The sequence below is a fragment of the Gekko japonicus genome, unplaced genomic scaffold (genome assembly GCF_001447785.1).
Source record: "Gekko japonicus isolate JY-2015 unplaced genomic scaffold, Gekko_japonicus_V1.1 scaffold696, whole genome shotgun sequence".
NCBI lineage: Eukaryota > Metazoa > Chordata > Lepidosauria > Squamata > Gekkonidae > Gekko > Gekko japonicus.
Window position 1 is genome coordinate 750,398 of NW_015161971.1, and position 13,392 is coordinate 763,789.

A 13,392-nucleotide genomic window follows, 5' to 3' on the forward strand; every position below is an offset into this window, starting at 1 on the left:
ATTCTACACTACACTCGAGTTCACCCCTGTAATTATCTTGGGGTATTTTTACATTCTACACTACACTCGAGTTCACCCCTGTAATTATCTTGGGGTATTTTTACATTCTACACTACACTCGAGTTCACCCCTGTAATTATCTCGGGGTATTTTTACATTCTACACTACACTCGAGTTCACCCCTGTAATTATCTCGGGGTATTTTTACATTCTACACTACACTCGAGTTCACCCCTGTAATTATCTCGGGGTATTTTTACATTCTACACTACACTCGAGTTCACCCCTGTAATTATCTCGGGGTATTTTTACATTCTACATTACACGCGAGTTCACCCCTGTAATTATCTCGGGGTATTTTTACATTCTACATTACACGCGAGTTCACCCCTGTAATTATCTCAGGGTATTTTTAGATTCTACACTACACGCGAGTTCACCCCTGTAATTATCTTGGGGTATTTTTACATTCTACACTACACTCGAGTTCACCCCTGTAATTATCTCGGGGTATTTTTACATTCTACACTACACTCGAGTTCACCCCTGTAATTATCAAGGGGTATTTTTACATTCTACACTACACTCGAGTTCACCCCTGTAATTATCTCGGGGTATTTTTACATTCTACATTACACGCGAGTTCACCCCTGTAATTATCTCGGGGTATTTTTACATTCTACATTACACGCGAGTTCACCCCTGTAATTATCTCAGGGTATTTTTAGATTCTACACTACACTCGAGTTCACCCCGTAATTCTCAGGGTATTTTTTGCTTCCACATTACATTGAGGTCACCTTGGGTTTGCCAGACACTTGTCCCGGGATAAACAGAGGCTGTTATAACCAGGGATAACTGCAAGGTATCGTGCTGCGAATTGAACTCTGATAAAACCAGGGATGAGATCCAAGTGCGGAAAGGACCCGTGATTCAGAGGGGAGCCCTGTTGACCTTCAGTAAAAGAGCTTGATTCGAGTCCAGGTAGCACCTTAGAGACCAACAAGAGTTTAGGGGTATGAACCTGCGAAAGTCAAAGCTCCTTCATCAGACACTGGTAGGAATAGAGATCCATGAGTCCTTATATCCCAGTCTGGAGTGTTGCAAATAAAAGAGTCCCGATATAGAGGTATCCCTCCTACCTTCAACCTGGGGTATCAATTTAATCCTGGGAGATCTCCAGGCCCCATCTGGAGCTTGGCAACCCTACCAACTGGGCACATTCTGGCTCGCCAGGTGCTTGATTGTCTCTAAACCGTCTTCCTGGTTCCTGAATCCCATGGGGGGCTGAACAGTTCAGAAATGGGACGGAAACGCAGCCCCACTACTCACAGATGGTGTCGATGGTGCTTCCGAAAGTGTACGCCGTGCCGTAGACGTCCGTCAAGGCCGAAACGGCCTCTCTAGCCAAGTCATTCTGGAAGTGAGATATTAAAGAGTCGAGTTAACAGTCTAGAGGTCTGGGATCAACCTTTCTGCGGCAGAACCGAAGACAGGGATGGATTCCTCTTCTTCTGTTTCTTTCCCTGAGCTGCAGAGATCTCAGTGCAACATTTATAGTCAGTTTCAGTCTTTATAGACATATTTGGGGCAGGGATGTGGCTCCGTGGTACAGCCCCTGCTTTGCATGGACAAGATCCCAAGTTTTATTTTCTTACTTTGCTTACCTTTCTACCCCACCTTTCCCCCCCAAAGGGGACCCAAGAGGCTTACATTGTTCTCCTCTCCTCTATTTTATCCTCACAACAACCTTGTGAGGCAGGACAACTAGATCAGAGTCCAGTAGCACCAACAAGATCTTCGGGGTATATAATTTTCGGGGTATAAGTCTTATATGGCTTGGGACTGGGATATCTGAAGGAGCATCTTCCCGCCTGGGAATTAAGTAGAGATGTAAAATTTCCGGAAATTTTGAAGCTCAGAAAAAAAAAAACCCTTTTCCCCAGTTTTTTCGGGGGAAAACGGAAATTTTCGGAACAATTGAAAAAATGCTACATTAGCACTTCTTTTGTCTTTTCTAGATTGAAAGTCATTCTGTTACTTTAGGAACATAAAATATGACTATGGACATTTTTACTTGGCATGAAATTATCACAACTAGCATACCAAAAATATAGTGCATCCAAACAGTTATTACAAACAAAATACCCGCCCACATGCAAAAACAAAACTGAAACCTTTTTCTTTTCTCTTGACAATAGCACCTCCTAAAGGAAGAAATGCATCTTGTTCTTGCATTGGAGAGTTCAGTTTGTAACCTAGGAGTTGCTTATCCTCAGTGCACAGAAATTAGATCAATCTGATACCATATATGATACTTATATATATAAAAGAAATGATTTGGAAAATATTTGAACACCTTGTCTTAAAATATTTTATTCATCATGTTAAAATAAAACATTCCATAATCAATTTTTTTATTTTATTTTCTTTTTTCCATTTTTCCAATTTTTCGGAAAAAAACAAAAAAGGCTTCAGGAAAAAAACGGAAACAACCCGGTTTTCCCCCGAATTTTTCCGGGCCTTCACATCTCTAGAATTAAGAATATAGGGAGAGACTGTCCTGACCGTCCCACTAATCAAAAAATCTCGCCTGGTGGTTGTGCGAGGAATGGTCTTTTTGGTAGCAGCCCCACAATTATGGAACAACCCCTCCAGGGAGGTGCCTGACTTCCAATCCTCAGGCGGCAGTTGAGGGCCATTTTATGTAGAGCTGTGTTTGACTAATTTTAGCTTTTATTTATCCGCAATCCTAACTGAGATTTTAAATTGTGCTCTTTGATGTGCTTTTTAACATTGTTGTTTCATTTACATTGTAAGCCGCCTTGTGTTCCACAAGACGGAAAGGTGGCTAAATAATTTTTTGAAATAAATAAGTACATTTGAGTCCCGGAGCTCCTTAGAGACCAACAGGATTCTTTTCGGGATAAGCTTTTGAGAGTCAAAACTCCCCTCATCGGATACAAGTTGGAATGGAAATTTCTGAGCCCTTATATCCCCCTCTGAAGGTGAGTTGTTGTTGTTCAGTCGCACAGTCGAGTCCGACTCTTCGCGACCCCATGGACGAGCTCTCTCCAGGCCTTCCGGTCTTCTGCCGTCCTCTGAAGTTGGCTCAACTTCATGTTCGTTGCATCGATGACACTGTCTAACCATCTCATCCTTTGCCGTCCCCGTCTTCTTTGACCTTCAATCTTTCCAAGCATCAGGGTCTTCTCCAGTGAGTGCTCCCTTCTCATTTGGTGGCCAAAGTATTTGAGCTTCAGTTTCATTATCTGGCCTTCCAGGGAACAGTCAGGGTTGATTTCTTTGAGGATTGACTGATTTGTTCTTCTTGCAGTCCAAGGGACTCTCAAGAGTCTCCTCCAGCACCATAGTTCAAAAGAATCTATTCTTCGGCGCTCGGCCTTCCTTATAGTCCAGCTCTCGCAGCCATACATGACTACTGGGAATACCATTGCTTTGACCATGCGGACTTTTGTTGGCAGGGTGATGTCTCTACTTTTTATCATGCTGTTTAGGTTCGCCATCGCTTTCCTCCCAAGGAGCAGGCGTCTTTTAATTTCATGGCTGCAGTCACAGTCTGCGGTGATTTGATGACTAGGGAGCCATGTACCTGATGTTATAGATCCTCTTCACTTTCAGCCATTAGAGTGGTATCATCTGCATATCTGAGGTTGTTGATCTTTTCCCCAGCAATCTTAATTCCCGCTTGTGATTCATCCAGGCCAGCATTTCGCATGATGTACTCTGCATATATATTAAATAAGCAAGGTGACAGTATACATCCTTGTCGTACTCCTTTTCCTATGCTGAACCAATCAGTTGTTCCGTATCCGGTTCTAACTGTCGCTTCTTGGCCCTTATACAGGTTTCTCAAGAGACATGTGAGGTGGTCTGGTACTCCCATCTCTTTAAGGACCTGCCATAGTTTGTTGTGATCCACACAGTCAAAGGCTTTAGCATAGTCAATGAAGCAGAAGTAGATATTTTTCTGGTACTCTCTTGCTTTCTCCATAATCCAGCGAATGTTGGCAATATGATCTCTCGTTCCTCTACCTCTTCGAAACCCAGCTTGTACTTCTGGTAGTTCTCTATCCACGTACTGTTGAAGCCTAGCTTGTAGGATCTTGAGCATGACCTTGCTAGCGTGTGATATGAGTGCAATTGTGCGATAGTTTGAACATTCCTTGGCATTGCCCTTCTTTGGGATTGGAATGTATACTGATCTTTTCCAATCCTGTGGCCACTGTTGCGTTTTCCAAATTTGCTGGCAAATGGAGTGCAGGTGAGAGGGGCGTTGCAAAGAAGGGAGTCAGGTTGCAGAGGTACAATGCACATAGTAATCAGCTTGAGTGGAGCAGAGAGAAATGCTGGGGCGGGGAGCAGGAAATCAGCAACTGTAGTAAGATAAGACAAACATGAGCCAGCTTCAGAGGACGGCGGAAGACAGGAAGGCCTGGCATGATCTGGTCCATGGGGTTACAAAGAGTCGGACTCGACTGTGCGACTGAACAACAACAACGACAACAAGTAAGATAAGAATCCTATGTCTCTATCCAGCCCTGGGGCAGTCCATTGTTCTGAACTGGTGAATGAACAATCTCACATTGTAATCTCCCCTTGAAGCTTCTCTGTTTGAGGTCTGCCATTTTGGGTCAGCAATGGAGTGACCTGACACATTAAAATGTCCCAAAAGGTTAATTACCACAAATATAAGGGCCAAATAATGTCAATTAAAAACATACCATAAATATAATATGTTATTATATATTATTTATTATGATAAATATTGGCGATCCTACTGTATGACTCGCTTCCCTTCCCCCATTTTCAGATGTCACTTGTTACATCGGGTTAACAGAATACAACCTTTGCATAGCTTAAATTTGAGAGTTGCACAACTGTTCTTCGGAACGGCATTCTCCCCCACAACTGCCCATTTTATTAATTATTATCATTTATTTACAAAAATTTTATCCCCCCTTTCAGACCTTACAAGGGCCACCAAAGTAGCCAACAATTTAAAACATGCATGTCAACATACATGATACCTGACTGCAAATTTTAAAGCCCTGGGATTCCTAACAGAGAGTCCAAAGCATCTTAACCAAACTACAGTTCCCACGGTTCCTTGTGAATAACCCTATGAAACAGAAGTCAGTGTACATGAGGGACCACATCTTACCAGTTCCTGATGGTCAGGAGCCGGCTCTGTCTTGTAGCCATAGGGGAACATCAGCATCTGGGAATAGCTGTGGATGGACAGCGCGGATTTCACGTTTCCGTGGCCCAGGATGAAGTCCACGATGGATTTCACTTCGCTCTCCGAGTGAGGGAAGGGCCCGTGGTACGTTTCTGCGCAAGGATTGCTGCTGGAGCCGGGGCCTGCGGTGGAATCCAGAAGGAAGCCACATTAGATGCCAGGGCCCACTAAAAGGCAGACTACTTTGCTTTGCATTACCTGCCGTTTCTGGACAGTCTTCAAGGGCAGCCCCACCTGCAGCCCATTGCAGTAGTCAATGCCTTTGTTTGCATTTTCTTTGGCCTGGTTCACCTACTGTGGCAGCTACAGGTTTTCATGGCTGGATCCCGCATGATTTGACTGGCAGGATCGTTTGAGATGGGTAGATGTGGGAAATTTTCCATGTGATTCTGTGTTCCAAAGATTAGCGATGTGGCCTGGGGTCCAGCAATAAGGAGTGGCAACCACATCACACCAGTGGCAGTGGAAAGTGCCACCGAGCTGCAATCAACTTATGGTGACCCCATAGGATTTTCAAGGCAAGAGACTTTCAGAAGTAGTTTACCACTGCCTACCGCTGCGGTGGCTCAAGTGGTTAAGACGCTGAACTGCAGGCTGTGGAAGGTCAGCAGTTCAGCAGTTCGAGACCCGAGTGTGCCACATGACGGAGTGAGCTCCCGTCTCTAGTTCCAGCTCCTGCCAACCTAGCCGTTCGAAAGCAAGAAATTGCAAGTAGATAAATAGGTACCGCTTCGGTGGGAAGATAACAGCGTTCCGTGCGCCTTGGTGTTTAGTCATGCCGGCCACATGGCCACGGAAACGTCTTCGGACAGCGCTGGCTCTTCAGCTTGGAAACGGAGATGAGCACCGCAACCCTAGAGTCGGATTCGACTGGCTTTTGAGTAAGGGAAGCTTTGACCTTTACTTTTTATTAATAGTCCACGATATAGAAAGTACTAATAGTTATCAAAGCGGCACTTAGGATGTTCATAGCAAACCCCCCAAAGCAACGGACTTGCCTCCAAAGCCAGCGTCCCAGTTCCGGTTGGGGTCCACGCCAATGCAAGAGGATCCAGCGTTGACCGATCTGGTCTTTCGCCACATGCGATTCTGAAGAAGAAAGGGCTGTTAATTAATTCTCGTATGGCAGTATAGCCAGGAGATCCTAAGATTGTCTGACAGCTGGAACATCTAGCCCATCCAGTCCAACACCCTGTGTCACACAGTGGGCAAAACCCAGGGGCCCTCAGGAGGTCCACCAGCGGGGCCAGGACACTAGAAGCCCTCCCACTGTGGCCCCCCAAGCACCTAGGATACAGAGCATTACTGCCCCAGACATAAGAACCTAAGAGAAGCCATGTTGGATCAGGCCAGTGGCCCATCCAGTCCAACACTCTATCTTACACAGTGGCCAAAACCCAGGGGTCATCAGAAGGTCCACCAGCGTGGCCAGAATTCCAGAAGCCCTCCCACTGTGGCCCCCCCAAACAGCAAGAACACAGAGCATCACTGCCCCAGACAGAGTGTTCCTTCTATACCTTGTGGCTAATAGCCACTGATGGACAGACTGGGCTTTGTGTGTGTGTGTGTGTGTGTGTGTTTGTGGTGCAAACTCTTCCACCTGCAACAGGACTGCCCCCAAAGCATGCACGGGGGCCAATGCAAACATTCCGAGCTGCGCTAGATCTGAAGAGAACGCAGCACAGGAAGCCAGTTTAGGGCTTTCTTGTTCCTCAAGTGTTCTTGGAGACTATAATAATAATAATACTTTCCATTTATTAATCGCTTTCCCCAGTGGGCTCAAAGCGATGTACAGTTACTCAATATAGACAACGGACTAACAATGTTCGTAGGGGATAGGGAAGACAACATATAGTCATTTAATTGCACACGCCGTCACTGCCCAGTGTAGACGTCTTCTGGCTCGGCTCCGTCGTTTCCCGCACGGCTGCTTGTCGACCAGGCTTCAGGACCCGTATGTCACATCGCCACACTGCCACCACCTGGCCAAAACATCCATTGCAGGGATTCTTTCGTAGCCGAGAAGTTATTTCACCTTTCCGAACCTCGACCGGGACGTCCGACCGTCAGCTAACACCCTCCCACAAGGGAGACTGGCGTGCCCACCCTCTCTACGGAGTGGTTCCCATTTTATCTACTCGCCGAGGCTTTCGAATCGCTGGGTGGACGATGAGCTGGGGACAACAGGCTGGCTGCTCACACCAGCGCGGGGCTCGAACTAACACAGTTCGGATGTTAAGACAGTGGGATATGCCCACTGTGCCACCGCTATCAGAAGGGTCTCAGTGCGGTGGGGATCCTGATCTACGAAGCGGTTCACCTAACTGCTTGTTAAGTCGTTCGCTTAACAAAGCGGTTGGAGAGTGATTCAGCAAGAACACAGCTTTATTCTTCCACTCGAACACAACTCCAACACGGATCGACATCTGATCGCCAGAACAGCCTTTACATTGCAGATGTCCTGCTTTTAAACATTCCCGGCTAATGTAGCCACACCCACTGTACAAATACCAACCAATAAGGTTGTTCGTATAAGGACCAATCGCGGACGTTCCCGCTCAGGGAGTTTGCTGTGAAGTGATTGGCTTGTTACTTCCTGGGCTAGCGATACGATTGGGTGTATTTGGATCCTAGCCCAGGATGAAGCTTAACATTGCTTTTCAATGGTCCCGGTCACACGGAGGGTTTTGGGAGGGAGAGGGACAGATCAGGGCCGCAGCAAACGGGCACGATCTCACCGCAACATCTGGGAAGCGGCGCGCACCCATCCCCGATCCGTCCGAAACCCCGCAGCAAAAAAGAACCACCGACAGAGGTGGTCTTACCTGAACAGCCGCGGCAAGCGCGGCCGTGGGGTCGCCGGCGCATCCTTCTGCTGGCGCATCCCCGGCTCCTGGCCGAACTGCGCATGTAGACACATGCGCAGCCGGCTGCCTCTGTCTCCCAACTGTGGCTTCCTCCCCGGCATCTGATTGTGCCGGGGAGCAATGGCGCCGTGGCTCAGGGGATCCGTGTGATCCCGCCGCGGCGTGTTTATTTTGGTGCGGCTTCTAAAAGCCGCACTTTGGCCGCGCATCCCCCCCCCCTCCGTGTGGCAGGGGCCAAAGAGATGTTTCACATACGTTCTGCATTCCATGGCAGCTTTGGAATACACTACACTGCTCATCTGTCCCTGAACATCTCAGACCCCTTCCTTCCCAGAAGACCTCACCGTGGAGTGAGTGTACGCGAACCCATCCGGGTTAGTGACAATCTCCAAGAAGATGTCCATGGAGTCCAGCACGGACGTCAAGGCGGCATCTTTGCCAAATTCGCTGACGATCTGCAAAAGGAGGGGAGGTCCCCGTTAGTTGTACGAAAGACTAGCTTAAAACGGGATGCTGGCACATACATGAACACATGGAGCTGCCTTCTGCTGAATCAGGCCCTTGGGAAAAGGGTGTATATGAAGTAAAGAAATCTTGGCTTAGGCTTTTTGAGAGGGAAAGGGGTTTAAGTTACGGCCTGCTAATGATCGGTGCAGGGAGAAAATGGGGTTTAAACCACCCTATCATTTTGTCAATTGAATGGAACGCCCCTCCGGGAAGAGAAAAGAGACCAGCGCCTTCTCTTTAGATGTCTTTGTCCCCCCGGGTTCTAGGTGTAATCATAGTATGTGGGTCTTTTGATCAGCAAAAGTGCATGGGCAAGGAAGCTTCGAAACCACCGAATGCTTTTATTGTTTTTCTGTATTTTAAAGTCGCCCTGAGCCTACGGGGAGGGCGGGATAAAAATACAAATAATAATAATAATAATAATAATAATAATAATAATAATAATAATAATAATAATAATAATAATAAATTTGTAGTAATGATCAAACTTCTATTTTTGTAATAATAAAGAAGTGTGAGCGACCTTGAATATTTTCTTAAATGGAAAGGTACCATATAACAATGCAACCCCCTTTTCCCCTGCACTGTGGCCCTGATCTAAGTTAGGGCCATACAAATGGGGACCCGCGGTACTCGCGGGGGCGATCCCTTCCAATGCTCCCTCTAAGCTGTGGAGTCTTGTGAGCAAAAATTCTACTTTGTGAGCTACTGGCATTAAAGATGTGAGTGAGCGATTTGGCTGCTGCATAAATTAGTTTGCTCTGGAGCCATCCTTCCTGAGCTGAGACCAAGTTGTGCGAGCCGGAGGCTAAAAAACTGTGAGCCAGCTCACACTAACTCAGCTTAGAGGGAACACTGATCCCTTCCCCTTCTTAGCATTAATCCCCCCACCGTCACTGCCAGCAGCCTGTCCCGGATCCCTCTTTTAATTAAATTAAAATCCAGTTAGAACAAAGAGGGGGAAGGTATCATCCCCACGAGTACCATGGCTCCGGCCTCACCATGGTCACAGCCACTGCTGGTGAGCCGAGTACGGTTCCTGGTCTCCACCACCAGGCCCCCATGGCTCCCGTTGCCATGGAGACTATGCGGACAGTTGCATTGTCTGTGCATGTGCAGATAACACTTTTGTTTGGGGGGATTTAAACCCCCCCCCCATGTAATTTTTAAGGTTTTCGGATTTTTCTGCAAACCGGGGAGGTCCCCCAAGTTTGCAGAAAAATCTCCTTTCTTTCAGTGTGGCCCCAATCCACAGATTTAGATATCCGCAGATGGCCCACACTTCAGAAACAGACATACAGATTTCCTTGTGAGGAATACCTGCGATCTAGTGCCAGCAACTCCCAGTGTCTCATAGGTAATCCCATCAAATAACTGGGTGGTAGGAAGGTACTGTATTACAATTTCAGTTTTGTGTACTGGTTAGGAGCGCGGACTCTAATCTGGGAGAACCGGGTTTGATTCCCCACTCCTCCTCCACATGCAGCTGCTGGAGTGACCTTGAGTCAGTCACAAGTCCTCTCAGAGCTGTTCTCTCAAGGGCAGTCCTCGAAAGAGCTCTCTCAGCCCCACCTACCTCACAGGGTGTCTGTTGTAGGGAGAGGAATGGAAATGAGCTTGTAAGCCGCTCTGAGACTCCTTTGGGTAGTGAAGGGCGGGGTATATATCCAATCTCTTCTTTTTCTTTCTGGTGAATACAACCCTCTGGCTGTTCTCAGCCTCACAAAACACAACCTGCGCATCGTTCCACGTTACCTTGTTGGCCGTCCACAGCCCTGTGGCTGGAGTGATCCACTCACGGGCGTGAATCCCGGTGTCAATCCAGATGGCGGGGCGCCTGTCCCCTCCCGTGCTGAACTGCAAGCAAAATCAACAACCACAACTCCTCTTTCGGTGACAATCCAAACCCTCGTTTCCCCAGTTTCATTAGCAAACAATATCATGTTGCCTTTTCAGGGGTCATTTCGTAGAAAAAGAGGTGCAGGAGCTCATTAGCATAACTCATTAGCATAACTTATTTGCATATGCCACACCCCCTGACATCACCGGAAGTGTGTCAGAAGGCGACACCCACCGCTCAGGCTCCACTGGACTGTTTTGGATTGCTAGCTATTGGGGGGGACATGTGCAGATCTGTCCTCGCAGAGGAGGGAGAGCTTGTACCTTAATAAAACGTGGTCTTAAAGGTGCCACTGGACTGTTTTGGATTGCTAGCTATTCGGGGGGGGGGCACGTGCAGATCTGTCCTCGCAGAGGAGGGAGAGCTTGTACCTGAATAAAACTTGGTCTTAAAGGTGCCACCGGACTGTTTTGGACCGGGGGGGCGAGAGGAGCTCTGCAACTTACCTGGCTGCTTCTTGCTCTGACTGAGGGCTGCTGGGAGCAGGGGGTGGGGCTTGTTGCATGTGCCCGCCCCCTGGGCTCTTTACTGCCTGAGCTCCACTCCTGTGCGCTCCCGCAGGAAATGACCCCTGCCCCCCTCCCTCATATGGATGGAGACCCATGGGCTTCATCACATCCATTTGTGCCGTAAGTCTGCAGGTCACGTACCTTGAGAACGTAGATCGGCCGTCCTTCGTAGCTCTGTCCGATCTGGAGCCGGCTGACCAGGCCTGGGTTTTCAGCCACGAAATCATCCATCCAGCTGTAGATCTGAAAGGAAGAGATTACCGCTTAGCTTTGGATCGTGGCTCTCTTGAGGATCTCATTTCAAAGTTATTTTTATTTATAACGTTTGCCTCCCACCTCTCTGCCCACATCAGGGCCACCATGAGCATCTGATGGGTCAATATGTTCCCTCTAAGCTGTGGAGTCCTGTGAGCAAAAATCCTACTTGGTGAGCTACTGGCATTAAATTGTGAGCGAGCGATTGGGCTGCTGCATACATTAGTTTGCTCTAGAGCAGGAGTGTCGAACTCATTTGTTACGAGGGCCGGGTCTGACATAAACGAGACCTTGTTGGGCCGGGCCACGTGTGTCATAAAATGTAATGCCAGGTAGAGGAGATACAAACTTTATAAAAGACACAAACACAACGGGTTTTTTCCCCCTTAAAATAAAAAAACATGCTTCAAACATCAGCACTCTTGCAACATTTTGTTTATTTAACAGTGTCTGATAACCGTCACCTCTTGCTCTGAATTACTGCATCAAAATGTCTGTGCCGTTGCAATCTTGAGTGTGCTGTTCAGGGGTGTACCTGTAAGCTGCAGACCTATGATGACGCAGCAGCAGCAGAACTGAAAGAAGAACCAGAAGACAGCCAGTTCCACTGCGGGCCTGATAGAAGCCCTCCAGGGGCCCGATCCGGCCCCCGGGCTGCATGTTTGACACCCCTGCTCTAGAGCCATCCTTCCTGAGCTAAGACAAAAATGTGTGAGCTGGAGGCTAAAAAACTGTGAGCTAGCTCACACCAACTCAGCTTAGAGGGAACACTGGTCAATATACACATCGGCCAGTCTTCTAGGGGCGATTCTGCACATTCAGATACCTCAGGGTAACGCCGTACTGACTGCAAGGTCCCCCTGAACGGCCGTAAAATGGCCATATCTCCAGGAATTTAACCCTATGCCAGATTTGCAGCCCTGGGCTGATGCTTTATCTGCCGATCTGCCGCGCCGATGACTCTGAAGACGTGACTCCACAGCCAACCCAACTGTACGAGGGGGCAAGAAGATGCAAAGTACCTCCTTGATGGTGTGGTAAGAGGAGAAGCTGAATTTCCCCGAGCTCCTTTCCGACTTCCTGGACAGCGACATGGTTTCCTTTTCGTCATCCAGCAAATCCTGTTTTTAAAACATATCCCAAAGGTGCTCAGAGATGTCATTTATGCGATCTGCTCTCATGCTCTGGACGCCACCGCGCAAGCTTTCAGCCGCCTGGGCCTGACTGACCAACCGCAAGTCTTAGATGGGATGGGCTCTACGCGGAATGGAACGGATAGGGACCACACGAACATGTGAAACTGCTTTATACCGAATCAGACCCTCGGAGAGCCAGTTTGGTGCAGTGAGAGCCAGTTTGGTGTAGAGGTCAAGTGCGCGGACTCTAACTTGGGAGAACCGGGTTTGATTCCCCACTCCTCCACTCGCAGCTGCTGGATGACCTTGGGCAAGCCATAGTTCTGTCAGACCTGCTCTCTCAAGAGCAGTTCTCTCAGAGCTCTCTCAGCCCCACCGACCTCACAGGGTGTCTGTTGTGGGGAGGGGAAGGGAAAGGAGTTTGTGATCCGCTCTGAGACTCTGAGTGAAGGGCGGGGTATAAAGTCAATCTCTTCTCTTCTTCTTCTCGGTCCATCATGGTCAATTATGTCTGCTCTGGCTGGCAGTGGGTCTCCAGGGTATCAGGCATGAGGTCTTTCACACCACCTGCTACCTGATCCTTTTAACTGGAGATGCCAGTGGTTGAACCTGGGACCTTCTGCAGGCCAAACCCAATGCTAAAGACCCAATGCTTAAGACTTAAGATCAGTGCTTAGTTCTCGTCAGGGGTCATTTCGTAGGAAAAGAGGTGCAGGAGCTCATTAGCATAACTCATTAGCATAACTTATTTGCATATGCCACACTCCCTGGCATCAGCGGAAGTGTGTCAGAAGGCAACACCCACCGCTCAGGCTCCACTGGACTGTTTTGGATTGCTAGCTATTGGGGAGGGGGGGGACGTGCAGGTCTGTCCTCGCAGAGGAGGGAGAGCTTGTACCTGAATAAAACTTGGTCTTAAAGGTGCCACTGGACTGTTTTGGACCGGGGGGGGGGG

At 48.1% G+C, this 13,392-nt stretch overlaps 1 protein-coding gene across 1 annotated transcript in view; it reads right to left on the reverse strand.

Annotated features, from left to right (window-relative positions):
- LOC107126151 (carboxypeptidase A1-like) overlaps positions 1–13,392 on the reverse strand; it is a 22,350-nt gene that overhangs the window by 576 nt on the left and 8,382 nt on the right. The window contains exons 4-10 of the mRNA XM_015429673.1: positions 12,324–12,422; positions 11,188–11,289; positions 10,393–10,494; positions 8,475–8,585; positions 6,262–6,352; positions 5,186–5,385; positions 1,333–1,417 (exon numbers count right to left, since the gene is read on the reverse strand). Of these exons, the coding sequence (XP_015285159.1) occupies positions 1,333–1,417; positions 5,186–5,385; positions 6,262–6,352; positions 8,475–8,585; positions 10,393–10,494; positions 11,188–11,289; positions 12,324–12,422 (790 nt within the window). The remainder of the gene's footprint in view (positions 1–1,332; positions 1,418–5,185; positions 5,386–6,261; positions 6,353–8,474; positions 8,586–10,392; positions 10,495–11,187; positions 11,290–12,323; positions 12,423–13,392) is intronic.